General features: G+C 57.7%; 1 protein-coding gene across 1 annotated transcript; it reads left to right on the top strand.

Moving 5' to 3' along the window:
- The first annotated feature begins 983 nt into the window (after window positions 1-983).
- On the top strand, window positions 984-25,548 carry ABCG4 (ATP binding cassette subfamily G member 4). Its single transcript, XM_077839824.1, has 14 exons — window positions 984-1,275; window positions 16,476-16,593; window positions 16,828-16,960; window positions 17,782-17,832; window positions 19,006-19,151; window positions 19,816-19,939; window positions 20,355-20,469; window positions 21,328-21,467; window positions 22,192-22,290; window positions 22,682-22,850; window positions 23,630-23,730; window positions 24,071-24,229; window positions 24,544-24,662; window positions 25,323-25,548. Exons 1-14 carry the CDS (start codon window positions 984-986, stop codon window positions 25,546-25,548), a joined length of 1,992 nt encoding a protein of 663 aa, XP_077695950.1.
- The last annotated feature ends 741 nt before the right edge of the window (window positions 25,549-26,289 follow it).

Below are 26,289 nucleotides of genomic sequence, written 5' to 3'. Positions count from 1 at the left end.
TGCAATGCCATGGCTTTGTCTGTCATCCCAACTTCCTGCCCCCTTACCAGACAGGAGGGAATTTTCCCCTTGGGCATCAGCAGCTCCTTGCCAATGGCAGGAGCAGATTGGAAGCCTGTGGGGCTCGCTGAGTAAGTAGCCTAGCTGGATTTACAGGGGGTACCCATGAATCCCTCCATCTTTCTCTCTGGTCTCTCCCTGCCTCTGCCCAGTGAGGATGCAGCGGGATGGGGGACAGATCTTGCTCCCTGCTCCCCACTTGGTGTGGAAGAGGGAGAAAGAGGGAGCAGGAGGGATGGGGGGGGCCCACAGGGCAACAAGCTGCCTCAGCCTGAGAACTAGGCCCAGCTGGCAGAGCCAGCCATGGCCAGAGCTCCATGAATTATTGACATCTCGGCTGATGAGTGGCTGCCTGCCCCCAGCTCTCCAGAACCTGGCTGAGGTACATCAGCCCTGGGGTGTGGGGGCAGGGGAGTGGAGGGGAGATGTTCCCCTCCAGACTAGCTAAGGCCCCTTGAGGGGGCAGCATCCTGGATAGCGGGATCAGCCACTGAATTCTTCTCTGCCTTGGAAGGGGTTGGCACCTCCAGGTTAGGCACGAAGGGGCTATTATCCATGTCAAGCACATGGGGCAATCTCACTCTCCCAGTGCACACCTGCACCCAAGGGGTTAATACTCAGCAGCACCGAGCAGCCAGCTCCCTTGGGAATCCCCCGCTGGTCCAGGGATGCTAACAGCTGCTGCAACATTTATTGGGGAGGCAGAGGCCACGTGGCAGCTGGTCAAAACCAAGCCAAGCTGCCCTGTTCTAGCAGGAGTAGGGTGGGAGCTGGCTGCCGGGGAGCTCCCAGCTACTCCAGCCCCTGCATCCCAGCAGGTGGTGCCGTAGCAATAACCCCAGGGCAGTCCCAGCTTTCTCCCAGCAGGGGTGCCTCGGGGCGGGGGCAGGAGTTTCTGGCTGCTCCGCGTAGAACAAGCTCCGATGAACTGGTCACTGTCTGTCTCCATGGTGCACATGTGTGGTGTCCCCCTCCAGAGCGGCGCCATGGCTGAGAAGGGGATCGACCCGACCTGCGTCTCCATCGCCTTGGAGGACTCTGTGTGCAATGCTGGCTCCCAGGACGCGCCTCTCCTGACCACCCACCTGAAGAAGGTGGAGAATCACATCACAGAGGCGCAGAGGTTCTCGCACCTGCCCAAGCGTTCGGCCGTGGACATTGAGTTCGTTGACCTGTCCTACTCCGTCCGTGAGGGCTCCTGGTGGAGAAAGAGAGGTAGGATGTGGCAGCCCCTGGTGAGGGTGCAATGGTCCTGTGGGTGTAGCATCTTTCATGGCAGTTGTGTTCCTGTGGCCAGGGAATGGAGAGAACTAGCCAGGAGGGGAGAGATTTGAAAAGAAATCACATGAGTCAGCGTCTTGAGGGGACACAGGTGGCAGGAGCTGTAGAGGAGAAGGCTCTTGCGCCTGCAATGGCAAAGGGACTGTTAGGATATGCTGTTTGGAGGAGTTTGCCTCCCAGGTCTTGGCTCCAGCCTCTTTCTGATATGGTGACTTTCATCCTCAGTCCCAAAGCACTTTGCAGGGGTTATTTACCCACCACTGAAATGCAGCCACCTCTGAGGTGGGATGCAGCAGCTGTTAAAATAAAAAAATAAATAAAACAATGTTTTATTTTAATCTGGTAACAGAAGGGTTAACTGTTGTGGGATGTATGCGCTAGCATAGGGGCCCCTGTCGGTTTCTTATATTCCTATTGGGTAGATCATGTGAGGGAGAGAAAAAAATACCCAATGCTTTGTTGCAAGTAATGTTCTATGCTGCATCGGTGGCTGAGACTGGGAACAGCCCTGTGCTGCAGAAGCCAAGGGCTCTGGCTCTAAGATGGTTAGATGGTGGTTTAGGTCTCTTATTCCCTGGAAACTCTTTTCTCTGTTTAATGCAAGTGCAGTGCTTGGTTAAGGAAATCCAAGAGGTGCCAGTACCCACCAGAGACAGAACTGGATGACAGGAGGGAGGTGGGAGGGGAGGAAAAAGAAGGAGAAGACAAATCCTGGGAGTGCAGTGGGAGTGAGCCCCTGGAAGGGTGTTTAAAATAAGAGTCCATCCAGTGGTGATTTTGAGTTGGCTCCTACAGGGGATGGGCAGCCAGGGGAGGTGTGTGGGGTCAGGGTGCTCCCTGGGTTCTGCAGCCTTTGGGGGGCTGATGAGATGGGGCTAGCGGGGCAGAGAGGAGGGATTGGAATAGGAAGAAAGACGAGATGGGAGCTGGTTGCCGATCCTAGCACCTGTCACCCAAGATGACCAGAAGTCAAGATGGAGCCACCCTTCAGTGCTGACATGTTCGCCCCCCAGCCGAAGGCAGTGAGGAGGGGAGCAAGGGCCCGTCAGAGATGGCTGAGTTTGTAATCCTGTGGTGTTTGCCATGTCCTGGGCGGGGAGGGGGCTGTTGAAAGCATCAGTTCCCTGCTCCCACCGGTGATACTTTTCCACCTGGGTGGTTCTTGGTGTCAGAAATCAATGTTCCAGACATCTCTGCCCTTGGTACTGCCTGCGGGAGAGGGTGTGGAGTCTCTTCCTAGGCTGCTGAGGTGGTGCTAGCGTGTTTCACTTCTGGGATGTGCTTGTGGCCAGGAGAAGGGGGAGAAACAGGTAAATTACAAGCGCTGAGGGCAGTAAGATCATGTTGCCACCGCCAGGCGTTGCACTTCCCGCCCATGTGCTGTAGGATCCATGCACGGCGGATGAATTTTGCTGAATTTGACTCTCCAGCTGTGATATCAAAATATATATTTAAATTAACCCCTGGGGGCATATTTCCAAAGGGTCATGTGGGGTTCCAGTCACATGGCTCTTGTGGAAGTCTCTGCTAAACCTCTGGGACTGTGGAGATTCCCCCACCTTGGGCAGGGACCCTCTTTTTGTTCTGTGTTTGTACAGTGCCTAGCACAATGGGGTCCCGGGCCGGGGCTGGGACAATACAAACAATGAAGAACCGTGTTTCTGTGCTCCAACCCAGCACATCTGTGGGGAGTGGAGTGACAGGCCCTTCCCCGCTGCTCCTATTTTGGTCATCCATGTGGGGCTGTGGTTTGATAGAGAGTGTAGTGCAAACCACTAGACAGGAGTTTGAAGGGGAGGAAGTCTTGTCACTTCCTGTGGCTGTATAAACTGCAGTAACCTCTTTCTAGTACCTACCTTCCCTGACCGTGGCAGAAGGATGTGCTCAAGCCATGGAATCTGGCTGTTCGGAGGAGTTTGCCTCCAAGGTCTTGGCTCCAGCCTCTTTCTGATATGGTGACTTTCATCCTCAGTCCCAAAGCACTTTGCAGGGGTTATTTACCCACCACTGAAATGCAACCACCTCTGAGATGGGATGCAGCAGCTGTTAAAAAGCACCCAGTAACACCACACAACAATTGAGGAGAGGAGTGAAAGAGAATTCAGTGAAATCGCTGGGCAGGATTTAGGGAGGCAGAATGGAATTGCCCACACTGGACATCTCCTGTGTAATGACCCAAGATGGCCAGAACCTCAGGGACAACAGAGCACTCAGGGCTTCAAATCCCCTCAAAGAGACCAGTTCTGTAGGAAGCTGCTGCAAGCTGTCAACCTGGTGGGTGGGTTAAATGGCACTTGAAAGACCCTGATTGATGTGTCAGATCAGAGCATGAGCAGGCTGAGAGGGGAGTAGGTGTGTGTGGGGGGTTAGTTTCCTGCTCTCCCCGACGTCCCACTCCTCAGGCCCTTTGAGGATGGCTCCTACCAAACCGTGCGTCGGTGGCATCCCCGTTTCATGTGTGTAACTTGGGGGGGCCCCCAGAGAGCCGGGGGAGGCTGATGGCAGCCAGTAGGTGGTAGTCTCCTTTAATTAGCTCCATTCATTAATGGGATGCCAATCAAATGGCCCCAGGAGGCAGAAGAGAAGCTGATCCTGGAGGGGTGAAGAAAGACACTTTTAGAGCCCGGGGTTTGGTAGCGGTAGGAGAGAGTGGAACATCGCAGCAGCTGCAGAAAGAGCAGGGCTGGGTGGAATGCCGTAGGGCAGCTGCACGGGTGCCAGAGATGACTGGATGTGCTTTTGGGGGTGACGTTACGAGTGGGTCCCAAGGTTTATAGGATGTTGACTGCCGCTGGGGAAGGACCAGGGCTTGGTTGGGCAGAGGTCAGGGCGGGGTCCCCCAACAAAGGCTGGATTTTGGTGTGGGTGCAACCTTCCATCTGAAGGGAGACTTTAACTGCTCCCTTGGTGGGGCTCATCGGTATCACCTCTACCTGGTGAGACGAAGGGAGCGTCCCCCGGCCAGACCGGAAGCAGCCTGACCAGTCTTAGCTGGCTGGGGTTCTATGCAGCTCTTACAGCCAGTAACACACCCATCTGGGCAGAAGCTCGGGGTGCCTGGATCCTCAGATGTAAATGATCCACATTCCAGCCTGTGCAGGCAAACTGGGGAGTCCTTCATCTCCCCCAGACAGACCCTCCTACCCTGGCCTCTAGGAAGTTCTAGAATTTGGCCTTTCGGGTACAGAGTTTGCCCAGGGCTGTGGACACGTGTCCGCATGGCTTCTGAGTGTGTCTATTTACCAAGTATCCTTATTCCCCCTTTTGCAGTTGGAGAAACTGAGGCACAAAGCGAGCAAGTGACTTGCCCTGGGCCTCCCAGTGAGTCAATGGCAGAGCCAGGACTAAGGCCCAGGTCTTGTGACTCTCACCGCACTGCCCAAAATGTTCTCCTTGAAGAACGCAGCCTGTGCCCTGAGTTACGGACAGAACCCCCTCTCTCCTCCGGAGCTGCTGGCACTGGCAGACTTGGGGGCTGTAAGCACAGTCTATAAACTGTTCCATTGCATCAGGACTTTTCCCCATTTCCTGTCTGTTCCCTTTTCCTACTGTGTCTCCTTAGCTGAATCTATTCTGAACCCATATGGCCTGAGTCAAACATCCATGCCCAGCACCTTCCGGTGGGTTCAGAATTAGGTGTAACGAATTCATCCAGCCCTGCCAGAAACAATGAGCTGAGCTTTGTCATCCACCTTTTAGCAATGGGACGTCACCCTAACCCCCTGCTACACTGATGCTGTCTCCCTGCATATCCCGTAATGGTGATGTCACCCTAAATGTCCCACACGTTATGATGAGGTCACTCTGCATCTCCCCAGTCCAGGCTGGGTATCTCTGGGACCAGCCCCTTGCCTGCTGTTTGCATCGACTCCCTCAGAGCCCACTCTATCCTGCCCATTGTTCTCAGCCTGCAGCCTGAAGGGACTGGCAGCCGCTGGGAGCTTCCCCCATCACCCAGAGATGGGGGGATAGCAGGCAACACTCTGAGGCCTTTCTCAGGGCCTGATCCTTGCTCCCGTGAGCAACCTTTACTCAGGCAAGTAGTTCCTCTGGCTCCAGTGGGTGGCGGGCTCAGTTCCTAGCTCTTTATTCAGGCAAAACTCTGCTGGAGTCAATGAGGCTCTCACCAGACGGAGGGGCTCCAGGGTGTATCCCAGTCGCAGTAAATATTGTACCTGGCCCCTTTCAAAGAGGGGTGCTGAGGATCCTTCTCCCTATTGAATTACTCAGATTGGAAGCTCCTTGGGGCAGGGACTGTTTTTGTTCTGTGTTTGTAGAGCACGTAGCACAACGGGGTCCTGCTCCGTGCCCGGAGCTCCTGGCACTACAGTCATACAAACTCCGTGCCCATGGCTGTGGACAGGTGCCCACATGGCTTCCTACATGTGTCTGTTTACCAAGCATTGTTATCCCCCCTTCTACAGCTGGGGAAATCGAGGCACAGAGACTTGCCCAAAGTCACCCAGCAGACCAGTCGCAGAGCCGGGTACAGAATCCAGGAGTCCTGACACCTCGCTCCCCACCACGGGGCCATGCTGCCTGCTAAGGTGGAGTCTTGGGGTTCCCAAGCAGAGCCGAGACAGCTCTTCGCCAAACTGAGCGTGAGATTCAGGGGTGATGGGGGTGAGAGCCTCACCCCCTGCTCAAGGGGGTTTAAAGCACATGGGCTTTTGGGGGTCCAGCTGGGGGTCCTGGTGAAGCTTTCTCTCGGAGGTGGTCTCCCTCACCCCCCCTCACCTCACACCAGCCTCTGTCCCCTCCCTAAAAGCCTCCAGATCTCCCCTCCCTGCCTCAGATGTCTGTAGGGGCAGGGATTGAGAGGGATCTGGCCCTGGGGGGCAGCTGATGAGGCAGAGATGGCTCTAGTGGGCGAAGAAGGGGGGCTAATTTGAGACTGACCCCATTAGTGAGCACAGCTCTGCCGGGCTCACTCAGACAGCAGAGGGCGGGGAGGGGAGCCAACCCATGGGAAAGGCGGCTGGGGAGCAGGCCCCAGCACAATCCCCATCTTCACATGCCGGAGCTGACAGGCAAACTGCAAAGCCCTGCAGAGCCTGCTGTCCTTCCCCAGCAGCACGCAGGGGTGGGCTGAGTGAGGGCTCAGCTGCGGCCGGGGGTTACTGGCTGTCAATGAACTTGAGTAACCGTGCTGCAAGCTGCGGCCCTTTGGAGTCTGGAGTGTGTGCTGTGGTTTGTGCGCCACGCAGAGCCGCCAGCCGTGCAGGGCTGGGGAAGGGGGTGCAGCTTAGCGCCTGGGTTTGCCTTCTGCATGCAAGGAGCAAGGTGTGCGAACCGGGTGCCGCTTCTCCCGGCTCTGGGTAGTTTGTCACATGCCGCCACATCCCCATCTTCAGCATCTCGCACCAGCCTGGCCAGGACTCTGAAAACCTGCCGCGAAGCCACCGACATGGCTGTGAGGGGGAGGATTATACGCTGTATTACCATCGTGCTTAGGAGCCCTTGCCAGGGGCCCGGCAACTGCTGCAGGGCCATAAAGCTGCCCCCAGATTGCTTGCTGGCCCCACCAGCCCCCTCCCTGGGCCAGCTGCTTCCCTGCTCCTGTGCAGGCTGTGTCGTTAATTTCCTACAGTGCCCTTGGATGGCAGCAGTAAAGGTTCTGGGGTGCACTTCCCCACTGGAGGAGAGGAAGGGGGCAGGTTAACACTGCCCAGACGAGGAGAGCAGTCCCTGGGCCCTGAAACAAGATACACCTCTTCCCAGCTGATTAGGGAGGGGTGATGGAAATGCTACTCCCCTGGCACCTGATCCAGGGACACTCAGGGGCTTTACAGCAGCAGCAGGGGTAGAACGCAGACCCTTCCTTCATGGAGCAAGAGGAGAATCCCCATTAGCTGCTAGCAGTACTGGGTCCAGGACACACAGTGAGCGGTTCTGATTCCTTCCAGCAAAGGGAAGCAGTGCCCCATAAACCCTAGATTTGGGTACCCAGGAGCCTAGCCGGGCTGATCTGCAAAAGCGCCCGTGATGCTCTGGGCTGAAGTCCAGCCTTTCCTTAGAAGTTGGGAGGGGCGGTGCGGCTGGGCATGTCCCGGAGGGTGACCCCAGTGCGATGGGTGCAGACGCCAGGGGTTAACCCCTTCAGAACCACGGCGCTTTGCTGAAGCTATGGAGGTTGCTGGAAGGATGGATGTGTGGGGCGCGCAGTTAATGGCAGCTTGGTTCTTGCCAGGTCTGGTGCTGCCGAGGTGTAGAGCGCCGCGAGCCAACCCCACAATGCCTGTGTCCCTAAGGTGGTGATTGCTGGGGGCAGGAGCTTCATGCGGAGGGACGAGTGGGAAGTTGGTTCCTTATTTTTACCATGGCGTCCGTGTGAGAAAGCATGACAGAGGGGGCATCTGCACCCGATCTATAGGAGAACCGAGGGCTTGTCCTGCAAGACCTTCAAACCCTTATTGTTTGTTTATTTGTGTTGGGGTAGCTCCTGTAGGCCTTAATTGGGGAGCGGGGCTCCGCTGCACGGGCACTGTCCAGCCATGATGAAAAAACTGGCCCTGCCCCAAGAGCTGACAAGCGACAGCCGGTGGGCAGCAGACAGATACAGTCTAGGTCATTAGATTAGAAGGATATAAACCTGGCATCCTCCTAATCTAATCTAATCTAATCCCTCTCTCTGTTCTCTGTGCTCTTGCATTCATTCTGTCTATCCTTGCTCTCTCTGATCTGCCCCTGACTGTGGTAGGGAGGTGCTGCCCTCAATATCTGAAGTTTGAAAGAAAGGTCCTAACCTTCCGCTATACCGATCACTTGTTCCCCTGATGCATGGGGGTTTGATTGCCCTTGTTTGAGCCTGTGGCTATGGGTCAGGGAGTTATCCAGCTCCAGCTCCACCATCTAGCTCCACTCCTCGGTCCTTGGGCCCCTCCTGCTGCGGTTCTTTGACGCCTCCACCGGAGAAGCCCCGAAACTGGCTTTGGACGGTAATAGCTGCTCAGAGACACAAGGCACTGCCTGTCGCACTCCCCCGAGACATCTTGTTCCCAGCGCTGCAAAATGCTAATCAGCCCCTTCAAGTCCCTGGTAATTCTGGGGCTGATTAGCGGCTGCTGCCAGGTGTCACAGTGGGAATGCAAAGTAGGTCGGCGGGCCATCGATCCGGCAGGCGCAGGGCCTGCAGGCTGGGGACTGGTATTGCTGGGGGCTGCTTCCCAGAAAGCCCCTCCTGGGCAGAGCCCACCCAGTCAGTGTGCCGCTGGGTGCCCCAAGGCAGCAGTGATGACTCAAACACCAGTAAAGAAAAATCCCTCCCTGAATCTCAGCCCCCCGGAGCACTGCAATAGGGACCACATGTTAGCCCTCGTTACTGGTCAGGGGCGGGCAATGAGGTGGTTATTGCATGGAGGCAATGGGAGAGGAGTTCTTTAGCCCATGGCGAGCTCTCCCCATTCACACACATTGTTCCTTACATGCAGAACAATCTCCTGCTTCCTGTCCAACAAGCCCCCCCTCTTACTCTCCACCCTCCCAGAACTTCTCCCTGCCTCCCCTAAACTCCCCCTCTCGTTTCTCATCTGGTGCTTGCTTGTCTTTATTTTGAGCCCCAGTCTTGCGAGGCGCTGGACGCCTGCTGGAGGGAATGGCCAGAGTGCTCAGCACCATGTGGCATCGGGCTGGTAGGCTCAGGAAGCTCCCCAGGCCATGGAGGCATCCCTGTTGCACAGAGCAGGCTCAGCTCTTCGTTTCCCCAAGGCCAGTGTGCAGCAGCAGCCCCCGTGTCACTGGAGCTAGTGCAGTTGCTGCGGGTTTGCAGTGAGCAAGTAACAGAGCGGAGCCCAGCCCAGGGTTTCTAACACACCCGGCCCATTCATGGTGCTGGAGAATGAGTAACAGTGACTGTCCAGGGGGCAGATCTTGAGAGGTTGGGGAGAGAAAAGTGGGGTCCCCTGGGATTCCACATTTTGGTTTCCTATCTCAGCTTGTTTGGTTTCCATCATCCTAGTAGGATCCTCTCTCTGTCCATCCCCATGCTATGCTCTGTCCTAGTATAATCTGTCCCATTAGGATCCGTGCTCCATTCCAGTATGACCTATACATGCCTATCCTTGTGCGCTCTGCCCCACCCCTTGACTAGTCCTGTCATGTGTCCTTTCCCTTCTCATTTCTGGATGGTCGCAGAGGCCCCGGGCATGCAACTTATCGGCTGCAAATCGGACAGACTCCACAGGATGATGGAGGGAAGGGGGCGGAGGGAGCCTGCTGCTAACCTTGGCTTCCTGGAATTTACAACTGAAATCAACGTGCGGCTCTGCTGCTGGAGCCAATCTGGGCTGAGCCTGGGGCAGAGTAGCCGGGCCTTTGGCAGACAGACGCCTGTTAGCTAAGGTAGGGGAGGGACCCTGCATGCAGAAACAGGTGCCCTGACCCAGGCCTGGTCCCCTGCGGAGGTAGGAGATGGGAGGAAGCTTTGCTGCTAGGAATGGGCCTGTGTGTTTGGATCTGAACTGCCCCGTGGTTCCGGGGCTTGGGCCGCATTTCCTATCCCAACAGGTGCTGTGCAAAAGGCTGGTGGGCTGCTGCCAAGTCACTGAGCAGCAGCTACACAAAGACCTGCAACCCCTAGTCTCCCTGCTCAGAGCGAACCCCCACCCAGCTCCCTTTCTTGGGAGATTCCATCTCCCCGCTGGCCCTGAGGCTGCCCCAGCATCCGGCAGCCTGCCTTCTGTAGGGACCCTTGGCACATTCCGGCTTGCCCTGCTGCTAAGGTCCATAGCCCCAGGCAGATCCAGGGCCCCCAAGAGGCTGGGCCTCCCCTATTGGGGGCAGGAAAATCAGCGGGGCGCATCTGTCTGCAAAGTCAGTGCAATGAATAGGGATGGGGTTTCACTGTTCAGGGAAACTGCAGCTGTTTTCTCCCTTGGGGGCCCAGCAAGGGCACCCACTCTTATGCTTCTGGCTCTTGGGCGGAGACCCGCATCTCTCTCCCTCCTGACCAGGGTATTTCCAGGCTGCACAGTTACCTGCCTGTGCTGTGAATTCCCCAGCAAAGTCAAACAATCTAAGCAGGCTTTGCTTTGCTTTCTTGTCAAAGGCTTTGAACTGTGTAATGGCCCACAATTATGTCACTACACAGCTAGATTCAGAGTCAAAGAGGGAGGAGGGACACTAAATGATCTAGCCTGACCTTCTGAACGCAGCTCTTTCTAAGCAAGCACATTTATTCTTAAGGTAACAGCATTACAGAGAAAATGTATTAAGAACCTACAAGCATGCTAAGAAGCTTGCCAGAGTTCACCCCACTTCCACAAGGGCTCTGGCTGGTGAAAACATCCTTCAGACCCCACCAAGGAGGTTTTCTGTGGTCACAAGTTCATAACAGCTGTAACCTCAGAACAAATACCCCATGAATCTGAGAATCACTCATTTATCCAGTTTGGGCCTCTTGACTTTCTCCTCCTGTAACAGACCATGGGGTTTTCCTTCAAAGGGATGGGTCTAGAGGTGAGCAATTTGCATTCCCCTCCTCCCAATATTTCCTAGGAAACCCACTCAACTAAAAGGTCAGTCTTGTCTGACCCATTGTTTGAAAAGAATCCTTTGACGCTCATAACGATTCCCAGGGTTTACATTAGTCCTGCCTCCCCCTTGAAGAAGTCCCATGCAATCCCACAGCGACACGTACACATATGCATTTGTAATACAATGAACTCCTAAAATACTTAAACTTAGTTCAATAACGTTTGCCCAGGAGATGGCAGTAGATTGCACGGGGGCCTGTTGGGGACTGGGGGTCCCAGGTAGTACAGGAACTTTCACCTCCAGGTCACCAGTTAGGAGGGAGACCTGCCGGCACAGGAGATCTATTCCTAACGGTTGCCACACCAGAGCTGACTGCCTGCTTGTAAAACAATGGTTGATGTTACAGCGTCTGCAGGCTTGTAATGTGGCACCGGGCTCAGAGAGCGGGAGAGATTGTGGGGTGGCCCCCCGATGTGTCTCTGGATGGGTGGACAGGCTGGGAGTCAGGACTCCTGAGCTCTCTTCCTGACCCGTTGTGTGGATGACCCCATTCTGTACCTCACTTTCACCATCTGCAACATGGGGAGAATGATCCTGCCCAGCAATTGTAATGGGCTTTTGACTGATAGAGCTTAAGGCCAGAAGGGAGATGTGATGAAGTGGGACTGTTCTTAATGTTTCCTCTGAATAGTGTGGGGTGCCTCAGTTTCCCCTATGCAGTTCTTAAGTATCTAAGGTGTGGGATAAGGGTGTATGATCATTGCAGAGCCCTAGAGGGCAGGTGTGTGCAGGGGTCTGGACACACCGAATGGCCACACCCTGTTCCCTGGCATCTGATGGCCTGGCCCTTCCCCCCTGCAAGGTGAGAGCTAAAGGGTTGGAGAACAAAGGAATCAGGTGACCTCCTGGCCGTGGGGGGGGGGGGGGGGAGGAAGGGACAAAGCCCAGAGCAGGGCGGGGCTGGAGGGAGTTTCAGTTTGGGGCTGCCTGGGACATGGAGTGAAATGCAGACGTGGTTGTCTGGCTCACTGCCCCCCAAAATGGACCCAGCTGAGGGGTCCTGTTCTCTGCACCTGCAAGCTCTGTGTTAGACCATGTTCCTGTCGTCTAATAAACCTCTGTTTTACTGGCTGGCTGAGAGTCACGTCTGACTGCGAAGTTGGGGTACAGGACCCTCTGGCTTCCCCAGGGCCCCGCATGAACGGACTCGCTGTGGGAAGCGCGCAGAGGGGCAGAGGATGCTGACTGCTCCGAGGTCAGACCCAAGAATGTGGAAGCTGTGTGAACTGTGTGTCCTGAAGACGACTGCCCCAGAGTCCTGACTGGCTTCATGGGGAGCAGTTCCAGAGCATCGCCCAGGGACTCCGTGACAACTGGTGGCAGAGGGGGGATGTACTGCACCCCTGGACAGCGCTTCCTGCAGTAAGTGATGGGGGAGCAGTAAAACGAAGGGGGATTGACAAGGACCAGGCGTGCTGAAGGCTCAGAGAGGAGCAGTTTCGGGGGGCGGTTAACCCCTGGGAGTGTGTGACCAGCGAGAAGGACTGTGCAGTAATGGGGTTCCCCTGGGGACTGCGGTGAACAGTCTCAGGGGTGGAGGAGCCTGCAGCTTGGCCCTGGGAGAGAGGAGTTTTGCAGTAACAGGGTTCCCCTGGGGATTGCAGCGAGCGGTCCCGGGGCGGAGGAGTCTGCAGCTCGACCCTGGCAAAGAGGTGGTGACCTCGAGAAGGGCTGGCACACTAGGGGTTCTCCCTGGAAACCGTGGGGAGCTGAGAGCACACAGGCCTGTGAGTCCACAACAACTTGGGAAGAGCGGAGTGATGGCCTGTCACCATCTCCTTAAGAAGGACATTGTAACCCTGTGCAGAAAGAGAGGGTTGAGCATTGGAAAGTTCACCAAAGCACAGTTCATCGTGCAGCTGGAGGAGGATGACCCCTCTAAGGAACAGATTCCTGACCCCAAATGGGGCTATAGCAGGATCTGGGAGCAGCTGGAGTGGTAGCCAGGCATCCCCAAGACTCCTGTCCCTGACCAGATGGGGGTCTTCATGATTGGGTGCCCCATCGGGGGATCGGAGACGGACTGGATTGGAGCTGAGTGCGAGAGAGCAAGAGGACTGTGGGAGACAGCAAGAGTCCAAGAAAGAGCTGCAGAAGCAGCAGCAGCATGGACTGGCGGTGGTGGAGCGGAGAGGCCTAGGGGACCTCCCAGGGGTGAGTGGGGATAGACCCCGGGGGGCCAGTTCCGCAGGGAACCTCAAGACTAAATTGCTTCCCCTGGTTAAGGAGCGGGGGGATGTGGATGAGCAGGCTGGAGATTTGAACCAGGGGGACCCTGCGGAAAAGCCCCGGTGTCTAGCTCCCTTGCTGGGTTCCAAGGCCATAGATTCCATCAGCCAGATGGGTGGGGAGGTGGACAGGCTCCCACTTCTGACCCCAACCTATATGACTGTGTGGAGTTTCCTGGGGCCAGGCCCCTCGGACCTGCAGTGAGAGCGGAAGGTGATGGTCAATGGGGAGACATTCCTGGGGTGGCGAGATCCTGGGACAGAGAGAATTGTTGTCAGGCTCTGGGTGGTGCAGCCTCAGATGCTGAGGGGCTGTGTGAGCTGGGTGAGGGACCCAAGGATGAAGCCCCTCCCCCTGCCTATGGCCCAGATCCCTGTGCAGACACAGGAGGGGTCGGGCTGGCTGGCCATTGGGGTGCTCCAGGACACCAGCTGCGAGACCTTGTTGTGGGGTGACTGTGTCTCTTTGGAACAGGATCCAGGCCTTGCTCCTGTAACTGCCAAGGGTTTGAATTTGAATCCAGGGAACCAATCGGTGGAGAGGGGGCTCACGCTGGCTCTGACGCAGTGAGGAAAGCAGGGAGCTCGCTGCCTACCCCCACTGGGACAGCAAGGGCAGCGCTGAGCACAGGGGGAGCTGAGACCCCAGCTGAGTGGGGGAGACACAGGCAGGGCAGGGGATCTGTTGGGAGTGGCAAGGTGCTTGGTAAGGAAAGTCTGGATGAGCCTAGACAGCCTTGTCAGCTGATGGCTGTGTCTAGTCAGCAGGGTGGGAAGGCGAGGAGAATGGAAGATGAGTGTCCCTGGACCTTACCTGTTAGCTGGGTGGAGAAGTGTGACAGTGAAGGAAATGTGCGTGTGTCTGTCAGGGGTATTGATTTGCCTATGGAGGGAGCTACCCTGATCTCCAAGCAGTTGTCTGTGACCAGCCTTGTGTGCTGGGACCAGGGGAATGAGATCCCAAGCTGTGTGTCTGGGAAAGGAGAAAGTGTGTCTGGCTCTTCTTTGTCTGTGGAGCAGACAGAAGGGGCCTTTCAGCCTGTGATGGTTGAGGGTCGTGCAGTTGTCTAAGAGCTGGTTCTGGATCCAGCTAAAGCCCAGGAAGGGAAGGGTCCTAAGTTTGTGTCTGCTCGGGAGAATGGCCCTGTAACTAGGTCGCATCCAGTTAGTGTCTATGTAAAATCCCAGAGACCAGACAACTCTGGTGCTTGTATTTTGCCTGTTGCTAGTGTGTTGTTGGGAAAGGGTGTAGCAACTCTATCTAACCAGGGTGAGATCCTAGCCAGGGCACAAGGAGAGCATGAAGGTGATTTGATTGCGTTACCTACGGAGGGTGTGGAAACCTGTAGCAAGAAGGAAAACATTCCTGAACTTGTGTGTGGCAAAGGGAAGGAGAATGCTTCTGACCTTTTATCTAGGAAGTCTGTAAGTTTGCCTGAAAGGGGATTGTGTAGGAATCCGCCGGATGGGCCAGAGGTAATTCTGGATGTAAGGGAGACCCAGAAAGAATCTGTTGTTGCTCAGGAAAGTGTTCCTCTAGAGCAAGCCCTTGGTAAAGAGGGTAAGAGCAGAATTTCTGTGAGGGGTAAGAGTAACAGCCGTGTTAGTCTGTATTCGCAAAAAGAAAAGGAGTACTTGTGGCACCTTAGAGACTAACCAATTTATTTGAGCATGAGCTTTCGTGAGCTACAGCTCACTTCACTTCACGAAAGCTCATGCTCAAATAAATTGGTTAGTCTCTAAGATGCCACAAGTACTCCTTTTCTTTTTGTGAGGGGTAAATTGTTGCATAGAAAAGCCCCTAGGGAAAGGAATCCTCATGGAGTCTTTGCAAGCAGTTTACTGCAACTGAAGGGTGTGAAAGTGATTTAATCAAGAAAGTTTCAGTTCCTAACGGCCAGAAATTTTCTGTTGTGAATGGATCCACTGACTTTCCTGTTGAAAAATCCAGTGTGGATAGCTTTGAGAAGGTCTCAGATGAAGTGAAAGCTGTTAAGAAAGTTAAACAGTCCTATAACCAAGTGGCTGTGTTTGGCCACCTTGTTGGGGAGAAGACCCAATCCCAGTTTGACCCCCTGGGGTTTTGGGGGTGGGCAAAGGGCACGGGCCACATAAACCTTCCCACATGCGGCCTGCGAGTGCTATCGACCACCCCCGACCTAAGGGAGGGCGTGAAACTGGAAGGGCCTGGTGTAACTCCCACCAAGGAATGGGAGAGATGGTGGGGCATCCATGGGAACGTTGGTGGCTTCGAACTTCCCCAGGTCACTGGCTAAAGTGACCCCACTCAGATCGATCTCGAAGAGGGGAGAGATGTGAGTGGGACTATTCTTAATGTTTCCTCTGAATAGTGTGGGGGTGCCTCAGTTTCCCCTATGCAGTTCTTAAGTATCTAGGGGGTGGGATAAGGGTGTATGATTGCTGCAGAGCCCTAGAGGGCAGGTGTGTGCAGGGGTCTGGACACAGAGAATGGCTGACACCCTGTTTCCTGGCAACTGATGGCCTGGGCCCTTCCCCCCTGCAAGGTGAGAGCTAAAGGGTTAGAGAACAAAGGAATCCGGTGACCTCCTGGCCCGGGAAAGGGACAAAGCCCAGAGAAGGAGGGGCTGGAGAGAGTTTCAGTTTGGGGCTGGCTGGGACATGGAGTGAAGGGCAGACGTGGTTGTCTGGACCCAGCTGAGGGGTCCTGTTCTCTGCACCTGCAAGCGCTGTGTTAGACCATGTTCCTGTCGTCTAATAAACCTCTGTTTTACTGGCTGGCTGAGAGTCACGTCTGACTGCGAAGTTGGGGTACAGGACCCTCTGGCTTCCCCAGGACCCCGCATGAGTGGACTCGCTGTGGGAAGCGCATGGAGGGGCAGAGGACAGACCCAGGAAGGTGGAAGCTGTGTGAGCTGTGTGTCCTGCAGACAGGCTGCTCACAGAAAGGAGACTGCCCCAGAGTCCTGCCTGGCTTCGTAGGGAGCAGTTCCAGAGCATCGCCCAGGGACTCCGTGACAGGATTAGATCATCTCATCTGATCTCCTGTATAACACTGGCCATGACATTTCACCCAGTTACTCCCATACTGAGCCCGGTAACTTATATTTGACTAAAGCAGGTCTCCCAGAGAGGCCTCCAGTCTGGATGTGAGGCCAACAAGAGATGGAGAATCCACTACTTCCCTTGTGGAAGGTGCCAGAGAAGGACCCAGGGCTGGGGTGGTTTTACTGTAGTGGGGGATGGGGTAAGCTCCTCCACCCTAGAGGAGTTACCGAAGTGGGGCTGGCCCTTTGCATCGTGGCCACTGGTTCCCCAGTCCTCGTACTCCACCAGACAGTTCTCTGGGCTCTGCCAGAGAGGAGCTCACCCTGCTTTCTTCCCCTCTTCCAGGGTACAAGACCCTCCTGAAATGCCTGTCCGGGAAATTCTGCCGGCGCGAGCTCATCGGGATAATGGGCCCCTCGGGCGCTGGGAAATCCACGCTCATGAACATCCTGGCTGGTTACAGGTGAGGCAGCTCCCTGGCAGGGAGAGGGCGCAGGGTTCCCTGCTGCATGATTGACCTCTGTGCATGGGACTGACAGCCTGGTGTTCCCCTCTCTCCGGCCAGCCCGGTAGGGATGGGAGCACGGTGCACTGTGATGGAGGCTCCTGGGGGTGGGTTATCGCCGTGGGAGGTAGGGATCTGCACTCACTCCACCTCACCAGAACCGCACCGTGCATCTCGGCCTGTCGCCCGCAGGGAGACGGGGATGAAGGGCCAGATCCTGGTGAATGGCCGGCCGCGGGACCTGCGCACCTTCCGCAAGATGTCCTGCTACATCATGCAGGACGACATGCTGCTGCCGCACCTGACTGTGCTGGAGGCCATGATGGTGAGTGAGTGGGCGGTGGGGGGCAGCAGGACTCAAGGGCTGCTCCGAAAGGGTGGAACAGCAGTGCGGGATTGCTTGTTTGGGAGCTGTGTTTTGGCCCTGCAGTTGGCACAAGACCTGGCCCGGATTAACCCAGCATGGGCTTGCCACTGAGCCCATGGCCGTATGGAGATGTGATGGCATGAGGCCACCTTCCTCCCCAGAGTGATCCCACCAGCCTGGGTGCAGTGAGCACCATTATATGGTTATGGACGCTAGTCGATATGGGGATAGGAACAGAATATATTGAGAACATAGAACCCAGTTAGGCTTGGGTTTTATAAAACAGCCAGGGGTCCTCAGCTGCTGTTACTGGGGGAGTTTGGTGCTCATGAAAGCTGGGGGAGCTGAGCCAGACACTGCAGGCAGCTGTGGGCTCTTCTGCAGCTGTGTCCCCTAGTGCGCCCTGTTATCCCAGTTCTGGGCTCCCCCGGCGCACACAGCTCTGCCAATACCCTTCAATCCCAACCCACAGCCCCCCCTGGGCTCCCCCGTGCCCACAGCTCTGCCAATAACGCTCAATCCCAGCCCACAGGCCCCTGCTATCACAGCCCTGGGCTCCTCCATGCACACAGCTCTGCCAGTGCCCCTCAGTCCCGACCCACAGCCCCCTGCTATTCCATCCCCTGGATTCTGCTGAGCAGAGTTGAGGGCAGAGTGCCTGGCCTACCATGGCATCCTGTGCGGAGGCCGGGAGACCGCTGGTCATTCTGTCTAGGAGCTGGGCAGGCCCCAGTGTGGCTGCCCTCAGGCTCCCTCCGTGTCTGTTCCCTGCCCCACAGGTGTCTGCTAACCTGAAGCTGAATGAGAAGCAGGAGGTGAAGAAGGAGCTGGTGAGTTGGGGGTCTCTGCTTAGTAGCTGAAGGGTTTCAAGGGAGGGTGGCACGCTCTGGGTAGCATGGCCATGCCCAGAAGGGCCCATCCTGTCCCTCTACCCACAGGGTAAAGGGGCTCCCAGGGCACTGTCACGGAGTCCCTGGGCGATGCTCTGGAACTGCTCCCCATGAAGCCAGTCAGGACTCTGGGGCAGTCGCCTTTCTGTGAGCAGCCTGTCTTCAGGACACACAGCTCACACAGCTTCCACCTTCCTGGGTCTGACCTCGGAGCATTCAGCATCCTCTGCCCCTCCGTGCGCTTCCCACAGCGAGTCCGCCCAGGCGGGGTCCTGGGGAAGCCAGAGGGTCCTGCACCCCAACTTCGCAGTCAGACGTGACTCTCAGCCAGCCAGTAAAACAGAGGTTTATTAGATGACAGGAACATGGTCTAACACAGAGCTTGCAGGTGCAGAGAACAGGACCCCTCAGCTGGGTCCATTTTGGGGGGCAGTGAGCCAGACAACCACGTCTGCACTTCACTCCATGTCCCAGGCAGCCCCAAACTGAAACTCCCTCCAGCCCCTCCTCCTCCTCTGGGCTTTGTCCCTTTCCCCGGGCCAGGAGGTCACCTGATCCCTTTGTTCTCCAACCCTTTAGCTCTCACCTTGCAGGCGGGAAGGGCCCAGGCCATCAGTTGCCAGGAAACAGGGTGTTGGCCACTCTGTGTGTCCAGACCCCTGCACACACCTGCCCTCTAGGGCTCTGCAGTGATCACACACCCTTACCCCACCACCTAGATACTTAAGAACTGCATAGGGGAAACTGAGGCACCCCCACACTATTCAGAGGAAACATTAAGAACAGTCCCACTTCGTCACAGGCACACCCTCGCCTCCATTGCTTCAGCCTTCTTAATGGCTCAGCACACCAGCCCAGAGGTGGGACCCCTGGGAGGGCTGGGGAAGGTGGGGACATAGGCTGGGCACAGTGGGGGCAGGGGGAGCAGCAGGGGGTAGGAAGAGTGTTGGGGGCCACCAGCGCCTTTCAAACCCTGGCCCCGGGGAGGCCGCACATCCCTCAAGGTGGGGCTGTGAGGGGGGCAGTGAGGCGCCCGTGTGGGGCAGGGAGGCTGGCACAGCGACCCCGGGGCCCCGTCAGGGAGTGACCCTCTCTGCTCTGTGCTGGGCCCAGGTGCAGGAGATCCTGACGGCGCTGGGGCTGCTGGAGTGCTCCTACACACGCACCATGTCGCTGTCCGGTGGGCAGCGCAAGCGCCTCGCCATCGCCCTGGAGCTGGTCAACAACCCCCCGGTCATGTTCTTCGACGAGCCAACCAGGTGAGCATGGGGCGGCCCTGCCCTAGCCTGAGCCTGCCGCGTCCCTCCTCGCAGCCCCGCGGGCCCGCTCTCCACATGGGGAGCCTCCCTCCTCCACCACTCCAGGCCAGCATGGGGCTCCCCTCCCCGGGAGCCTGCAGCTGTCGCCGGCCCCTGGAGCTGCACAGGGGGAGCCAAGCATGAGCAGCGGGGTCACATCTCTTTGCTGCAGCTGAGAAATTGGAGGGGGGGGTCACAGCCAGGGATGAACGTGGATTGACCAGGACGGGAGCCTCTCCCTGCACCAGCTGGAGCGGGGAGCTGTGAGGCACGCTGTGTAGCCAAGCTGGGGGAGTGGGGAGCCCTGCTTTGTTTTAGCAGCCAGGGAGCTCTGCCCTACTAACAGCTCAGGGTCACAGCTGGGCCCCCCCCAGAGTTGGCTCAGGGGCTGCCGAGGTGTCCCTGTATCTGGGGTGTTCATTCTCTCCCCATCCCCATTCCTATACCACCTCATTCTGGCTCCACTCCTCTTCCTCCCTGCTTTCATCCTTTCCCCCACTCCTGATCTCTTTTCCACCTCTTCTATCCATCGCCCTCACACCTCCATCTCCCCCTTTTCTCGCTCCCCCTCTCCCCCCACAAACCCGGTTTCCTTCCCTCTTCCCCCCGCTTTTCCTGGCTGCAGTGGCCTGGACAGCGCCTCCTGCTTCCAAGTCGTCTCTTTGATGAGATCCCTGGCCCAGGGAGGCCGCACTATCATCTGCACCATTCACCAGCCCAGCGCCAAGCTCTTCGAAATGTTCGACAAGGTGGGTGAGTCCCCTGCCCGCCCCTGTGCTTTGGGGAGCATCGCCTGCTCATCAGAGCTCTGCCTCCAGGGGACAAAGGGGGTCTCTGCAGCTGGCAGGGCCTGTCTGCCCTCATGTGCTGAGTCGGGGGTGTAGAGCTCAGCCACGTAGGCACCCTGCAGACTGACCAAGAGCTAGTGCGGCAGGCAATAGGAAACTGGGACCGACTTCCACCAGCTGTGGAGCAGAGTCCCAGTACCCTGGGGCAGCATCTCTTGGCTGGTGGGCCCCCCACTGGCTCCCCCTTCCCTGTGGGGCAGAGCGCTCCCTGGCTTGCACGAGCCCTAGAAGCCGGAGGTCTCGGGGTCTGGACCATGATGTTTCGTGGGGGACTTGCTGCCATTTCCTGCCCAGGCAGCTTTGTTCTCTCTTCCAGCTGTACATCCTGAGCCAGGGCCAGTGCATCTTCAAAGGGGTGGTGACCAACCTCATCCCCTACCTGAAAGGGCTGGGGCTGCACTGCCCCACCTACCACAACCCGGCTGACTTCAGTAAGTGCCCATGCAAAGCCAGGCTTCCCATGCCTTTCCCTTGGCCTGCAGCCGGCCCCGCCTCTTGCTGGCTGAGCAGGACCAGGACGGCATGGGAGAGCTCCCAGGAGCGGGAGGGCAGAGCCTAGGGGTTGGTGAGTTGGTGTGTTTTTCTGGGTGTTGGAGAAGTTTGTGCTGCTCTCCCAGCTGGTGTGGTTCCGTCCTCCCCCGGGGCTCACACCGGATGTGAGATACTTCTTCACTTCCTGCCCTAAGCACTTGTGCTGTGTTACTACTAAACAGCTGCTGCCTTCCACCCCAGAGGTGGCTGCATTTCCTCAGGGATGAGCCCCCTCTAGACCCCTCACAGGGCGAATGAACATTGCAAGGTGCTACAGGAGCCTTCGAGGACCTGGGAGGGCAACGCACGGACAGTTCTCCATGCAGAGTGGCACCAGGCACTCGGGAGTGAGGTGGGGTCTCCCTCCCCACACCTGCCCAAAGTCTGGGTGGGTTATGCCTAAAGTACTGTCCCCCACCCCACCTGGCGTGGGTCAAGGGGCTCTGCCTGGCTACTCCAGCCTTAGCACCTGACCATGGGGAGGTGGCTGCTCCCCTGTGGTCGCCTGCCGTTTCCTGATCATGCTACCTCTGTTATAGCTCCCCGTCCCATCTGGGGGACGTTTCCAGGAGCAGACAAGCCTAACTCCCACTCAGCCCTGAGATGGAGGTTAGTACACCCCCCCGGCAATGTGCCGGGGCCAGGGCAGAGGAGGCAGGGTGCCCAGCTGCCCCTGATTGTCAGCCGTGGCTGCGAAGAGCGGGGCAGGGTGGCTAGGCCCGAGGGGTCTCAGTGCTTGCTGTTTGGGTTCCCCCCAGTTATCGAAGTGGCCTCGGGCGAGTATGGAGACCTCAACCCATTGCTGTTCCGTGCTGTCCAGAATGGGCTGTGCACCATGGCCGAGAAGAAGAGCAGCCCGGAGAAGACGGACTCGTCCTGCCCAGTCCCCTGCGTGACGGTCAGTGTGGCAGCCCCGAGGCAGGCAGGCCCCGGGGCGTCTTTGCCCCCGATGCCCAGAACCCTGTGGTGCTGGGCTCTGTCCCTCCAGGTGGGGCTAGGCTGTGGGTCAGCTATGCGGAATGGTCCTGGTGTATCTAGGGAATATCCCTGGGACAGCAGCATCCCTGCCCTCATCACACTGTCCCAGACCCTGGTTGGCTTCAGAGGGGGTGGGTACAGAGCGGCTGAGACTTGGGAGCAGCCCCTGCCTTGTTCCCTCACCCCGAGGGAGTAATGTCCGTCTGTACACCTGTGGATTTTGGGGTGCCCATCGCTGTGTTAACTGGGCACTGACAGAGCACAGGCCTCTGGCACCAGAGCCACCCTCCCCCCAGGCAGTGCCCCTTGTTCTATGGGGATCTCCCCACACACCAGAGCACCTGTGCTGTGTCTGCCCTGCTGCCCCCATAGAGCCATTCCCCAGGGTGTGTACAGCAGCCCTGTCGTGGCCCAGGGATGTCCAGGGTGCTGTAGGGAGTGAGACGGTGTCTGGGGTGAGGGGCGTGGCAGGTGCTGGGGCCCATTGTCCCTGAGGTGCTGGGGGTAACAAGGCTCCCCTGGGTGCGGCTGGTGCCCGCACTCCCAGCAGGTGCCCATGTGGGGTGGAGGGGGTCTGCATGTCAGGGCTGGGAGCCTCTGGGTCCCTGACTCTCCGTGTCCTCGTCTTGGTCCCCCCCGCACAGGACGTGGATCATATCGAGAGCCACACGTTTGCCACCAGCACCATGACCCAGTTCTGCATCCTCTTCAAGAGAACGTTCCTGTCTATCATGAGAGACACGGTAAGGGAAGGGCGCTGGGGGGCCAGGCCAGGGCCGGGGAGGGGGCAGAGACCAAGGCTGGGGCAGAGGGGACAGGTGCTATGGGGAGCAGGGTCCAGGGTTGGGAGGCAGAGGGAGGGGAGGGGACCGGGGGCAGAGGATGGGAAGGTTGGAGGCAGGACTAAGGCACATGCAGAGGGGATGGGGTGGAGAAAGCAGGGACCAGGGCCTGGTGGCTGGAGAAGGGAAGGGAGAGGCTGCATCGTGGGAACTCCCTTACTGCTGGAGCCAGCGGGTGGAGGGGGCCCATCACTGCCCTTGCTGTTGAGGGTGAACGCTCAGCAAGCGGCCAGGCGTGCCCAGGGCTCATGGTAGTCCCTCTCTGAGTGCAGAGCCCATCTTGCCCCTGCAGGTCTTGACCCACCTGCGGTTCATGTCCCACATCTGCATCGGGGTGCTCATCGGGCTGCTGTACCTGCACATCGGCAACGACGCCGGCAAGGTCTTCAACAACACCGGCTTCCTCTTCTTCTCCATGCTCTTCCTCATGTTTGCCGCCCTGATGCCCACTGTCCTCACATGTACGGCACTCACCTGCCCCCATCTCCCCTAGAGCACTGTGTCTGTCCGGGGGGCTTGCGGGAAGATCCCAGGAGTGAGGGTGGGGCAGGCCCGTCTGGCGGCTGGGAGCTTTCTGTGCTGCACTGAAACACCCGAGCCCGTAACTCCCTCTGCCCAGGCCTAGGGCTTAGCTGGGGTCGCTGCAGGGCAGGTGGGGCGAGCCCGGGGTACACTCAGTGCTGACGTTATGGGCAGGAGCTAATGCAGCACAGGGACTCCTTTGGGGGCTCAGTGGAAGAGCCCCGGGCAGGCTAAGAGGTCAGCCCAGTGCCCTGTGATGTGCAGGTCGGCGTGTCAGGCCTCAGGACCACTGGGGATCCCCTAGCTCTGGCAGCTGAGCTCCTCCATGGGGTCCAGCTGGCTTTCCCCTGGGCGGCTCCAGCCAGGCCTGGGAGAGGCTGAGGTTGGGAGTGATGGGCAGCGGGTGGAGTGTAGGTCGTTCCGGGCCCAGTTCGGCTCTTGAGGGTAGACCCCAGTGCCCCTCGCTCCTGGAGGCGCTGGCTCCTGAGGAAGCGGGTGCATCGTGGATCAGAACCAGCCACAGCCATGCAACTCCAGCAGGGCTCAGCCGCCTCCCAGGAACCCTGGGGAGCTGCTTGGCAGCACTACTGGGCTTCAAGGGTTAGCATCTATCAGTCCTCCCTCGGCTTCTATTTGAGCGAGGAGCCGGCGGGCCCTAGAATGGGGCCGGCACAGGCACTGCTTGCTGCTAACCTGCTGTGTCCCTCTGTGCCTGCAGTCCCCCTGGAGATGTCTGTGTTCCTGAGAGAGCACCTGAACTACTGGTACAGCCTAAAGGCCTATTACCTGGCCAAGACCATGGCAGATGTGCCCTTCCAGGTGAGGATTCAGCATGGGTGGGTGGGGGGATGAAATAGACTCTCCTAGGTTCGGCCCCTGGGCTGCTCTGCCTACAGGGAGATCCAGGGCTGGCTTCTCCTGGGTTCCTGCCACTCGTGGCACATCCTGGGCCCTGACCCCATTGGAGAGGTGCAGAGAGGGGGGTTCATAGAGCTCCGGAGGTCCCAGATCCCTGCCCTGTGGAGCTCACAGTATAACTTGGACCACTGTGATGCTTGGGGCCACAGAGCCGGGTGCAGAGACCCCTCATTGCAGGGAGTAGCATGGAGCCTTAGTGGAGGTGGGTCCTGCTGAACCATCTCCCTTCCACCCCCTGCAGGTGATCTGCCCCATAGCCTACTGCAGCATCGTGTACTGGATGACAGGCCAGCCCCCGGAGGCTACGCGCTTCCTCCTCTTCTCCGCCCTCGCCACTTCCACCGCCCTGGTGGCACAGTCCCTGGGGCTTCTGATCGGAGCAGCTTCCACCTCCTTGCAGGTCAGAGGGGGTGCAGGTTTTGGTGGGGACCCTGGGTTACACGACGGGGACAGCCTCTGGCAGAGTTTGCACCCGTCTGCTCTATCAGGGTCAGTAATCGAGCCAGTGATGTGCCAGGGTGTGTGGATTGCAGGTGTGCTAGGGGGTGTCAGCCCTGCAAGGGCGTGGCACCGAAAGCATGAGCGTGCATGTGCGTGGAAGTGTGCGTGCACACCAGGGCGTGTGTGGCCATGGGTTCGCGTGACACTGGCTGCATGCTGTGCCCCCCCGACCCTCATTGCCATGCCTGACTCTGGCCTGCCTCTGCCTTGCAGGTGGCCACGTTCGTGGGACCGGTCACTGCTATCCCCGTCCTGCTCTTCTCAGGCTTCTTCGTCAGCTTCAAGACCATCCCCACGTACCTGCAGTGGACCTCATATGTCTCCTATGTCAGGTGGGGGCTCGCAGCAGCAGTGGGAACAGGGAACTGGCAACACTCACACGTGGACGGTGACTGCCCTGCATCCCTGCTAATGCTCCCCACAGACGTCCCTCTGGGAAGGCTTTGCAGGGGATTCAGGCCTGGCCCTAGGGCTTGAGGGGAGATCCAGCTACCAGGGACCCCCTCTCAAGCCGTGGCACCTTGCTCCAGGGATGCTCTGGCTGGCGGGTGGTAGGATGCAGGAGAGGCAAGGACCCTGGAGGGATGGTGCCTCCTTGTGGCTGCAGATGGGTTGCACAGACCTGCTGCTTCTTTGAGGACGGAGAGAGCCAGCTTTAAGGGAGATGGTTTTACGTGCATCTGTCTGGCCCGCGGCCACACAGCAGCGCCAGTTCTGCGGCTGGCCAGCCTGATATCCCCAAGTGCTACCAGCACCACTGCTGCCCAGCTCCTTGGTGCACAGCTGTGCTGGGGCCTCTCCCGGCCAGCTCCCTGGCGTGCAGTGATGCTGATGCCAGTGGTGCAGCAGAATCGGTATCACCCATGGCTGGCTCTCTGCTGCAGAGCAGGCCAGAGGCTCACCCAGTCCGGTGCCAGGTGAGCAGAAGCCACCCAGTGTGTGTGAAAATCCGGGGTGCAGCTGGAACTAATGTTGCTTGTGCTCTGGCACAGGTATGGCTTCGAGGGCGTCATCCTCACCATCTACGCCATGGAGCGTGAGGACCTGGAGTGCCGGGAGACTCCCTGCCCCTTCCAGAATCCCAGCAGGATCCTCCAGGAGCTGGACGTGGAAGAGGCCAAACTCTACCTGGACTTCATCATCCTGGGCATCTTCTTCCTCATTCTGCGGCTCCTGGCCTACCTGGTCCTCAGGTACAAAGTGAAGTCTGAGAGATAAGGGGGCCATCAGAGCCCGATGCCTTTCCCAGACCTGATCTGCCACAGCATGGACATTCCCAAAGGGACTCTCAGTCTCTGTGGATGTGGGACCACAGGGGAGGCATCGGGGAGGTGGCGGCCAGTCCTGGCTCAGTCGAGAAGGTTTTTTGGGACATCTCGGAACTGTTTTAACCTTTCCACACTCTTCATCGCAAATGTTTTGTACTGTCCTGGAATGCCTCATTCTCTCCCCTGGAGCCGCGTCATCAGATGGATCTTGGATTCCTTCCTCCACCCTGTGCCCCAAACCACCACCTCAGGTCACCCACGGAGGCAGCTGTCTTCCAAGCCAGACAGAGAGAGAGCAGCCCGCCAAGAGGCTTTGGGGGAGGGAGTTGCGCCGGTCAGAACCCCGTTTACCTCCCGCAAAGCACAGTTTTGTAGCACAGTGTGTAGTGCAGTGTTTTAACTTGCCTGCGAGTCGATGTCCAGTAGCATGTGTATCCATATTAAGAAGAAATCAGAAGACAACAATCGGCTAAGAGGCAGGAGGCTTTCATGTTTACCTTTAGCCATAGTGCCAGCCAATGCCATAGCCCCGGTCTTTTTCTGTAGACTTCCCTTTTTCTTAAGGAAAAACCAAAACCAAAAGACAACCCGGCAGCACTTAGCACAGGAACAAGTACTGTCGCTCTGGGGGGATGCGGGTCGATCAGGCCTCTGCATTTAGGATTCGGCAGGATGTAATATTGGTAGAAAC

This window comes from Eretmochelys imbricata, chromosome 22, assembly GCF_965152235.1.
Source record: "Eretmochelys imbricata isolate rEreImb1 chromosome 22, rEreImb1.hap1, whole genome shotgun sequence".
Taxonomy (NCBI): domain Eukaryota; kingdom Metazoa; phylum Chordata; order Testudines; family Cheloniidae; genus Eretmochelys; species Eretmochelys imbricata.
This window is presented reverse-complemented; position numbering and strand designations above follow the sequence as displayed.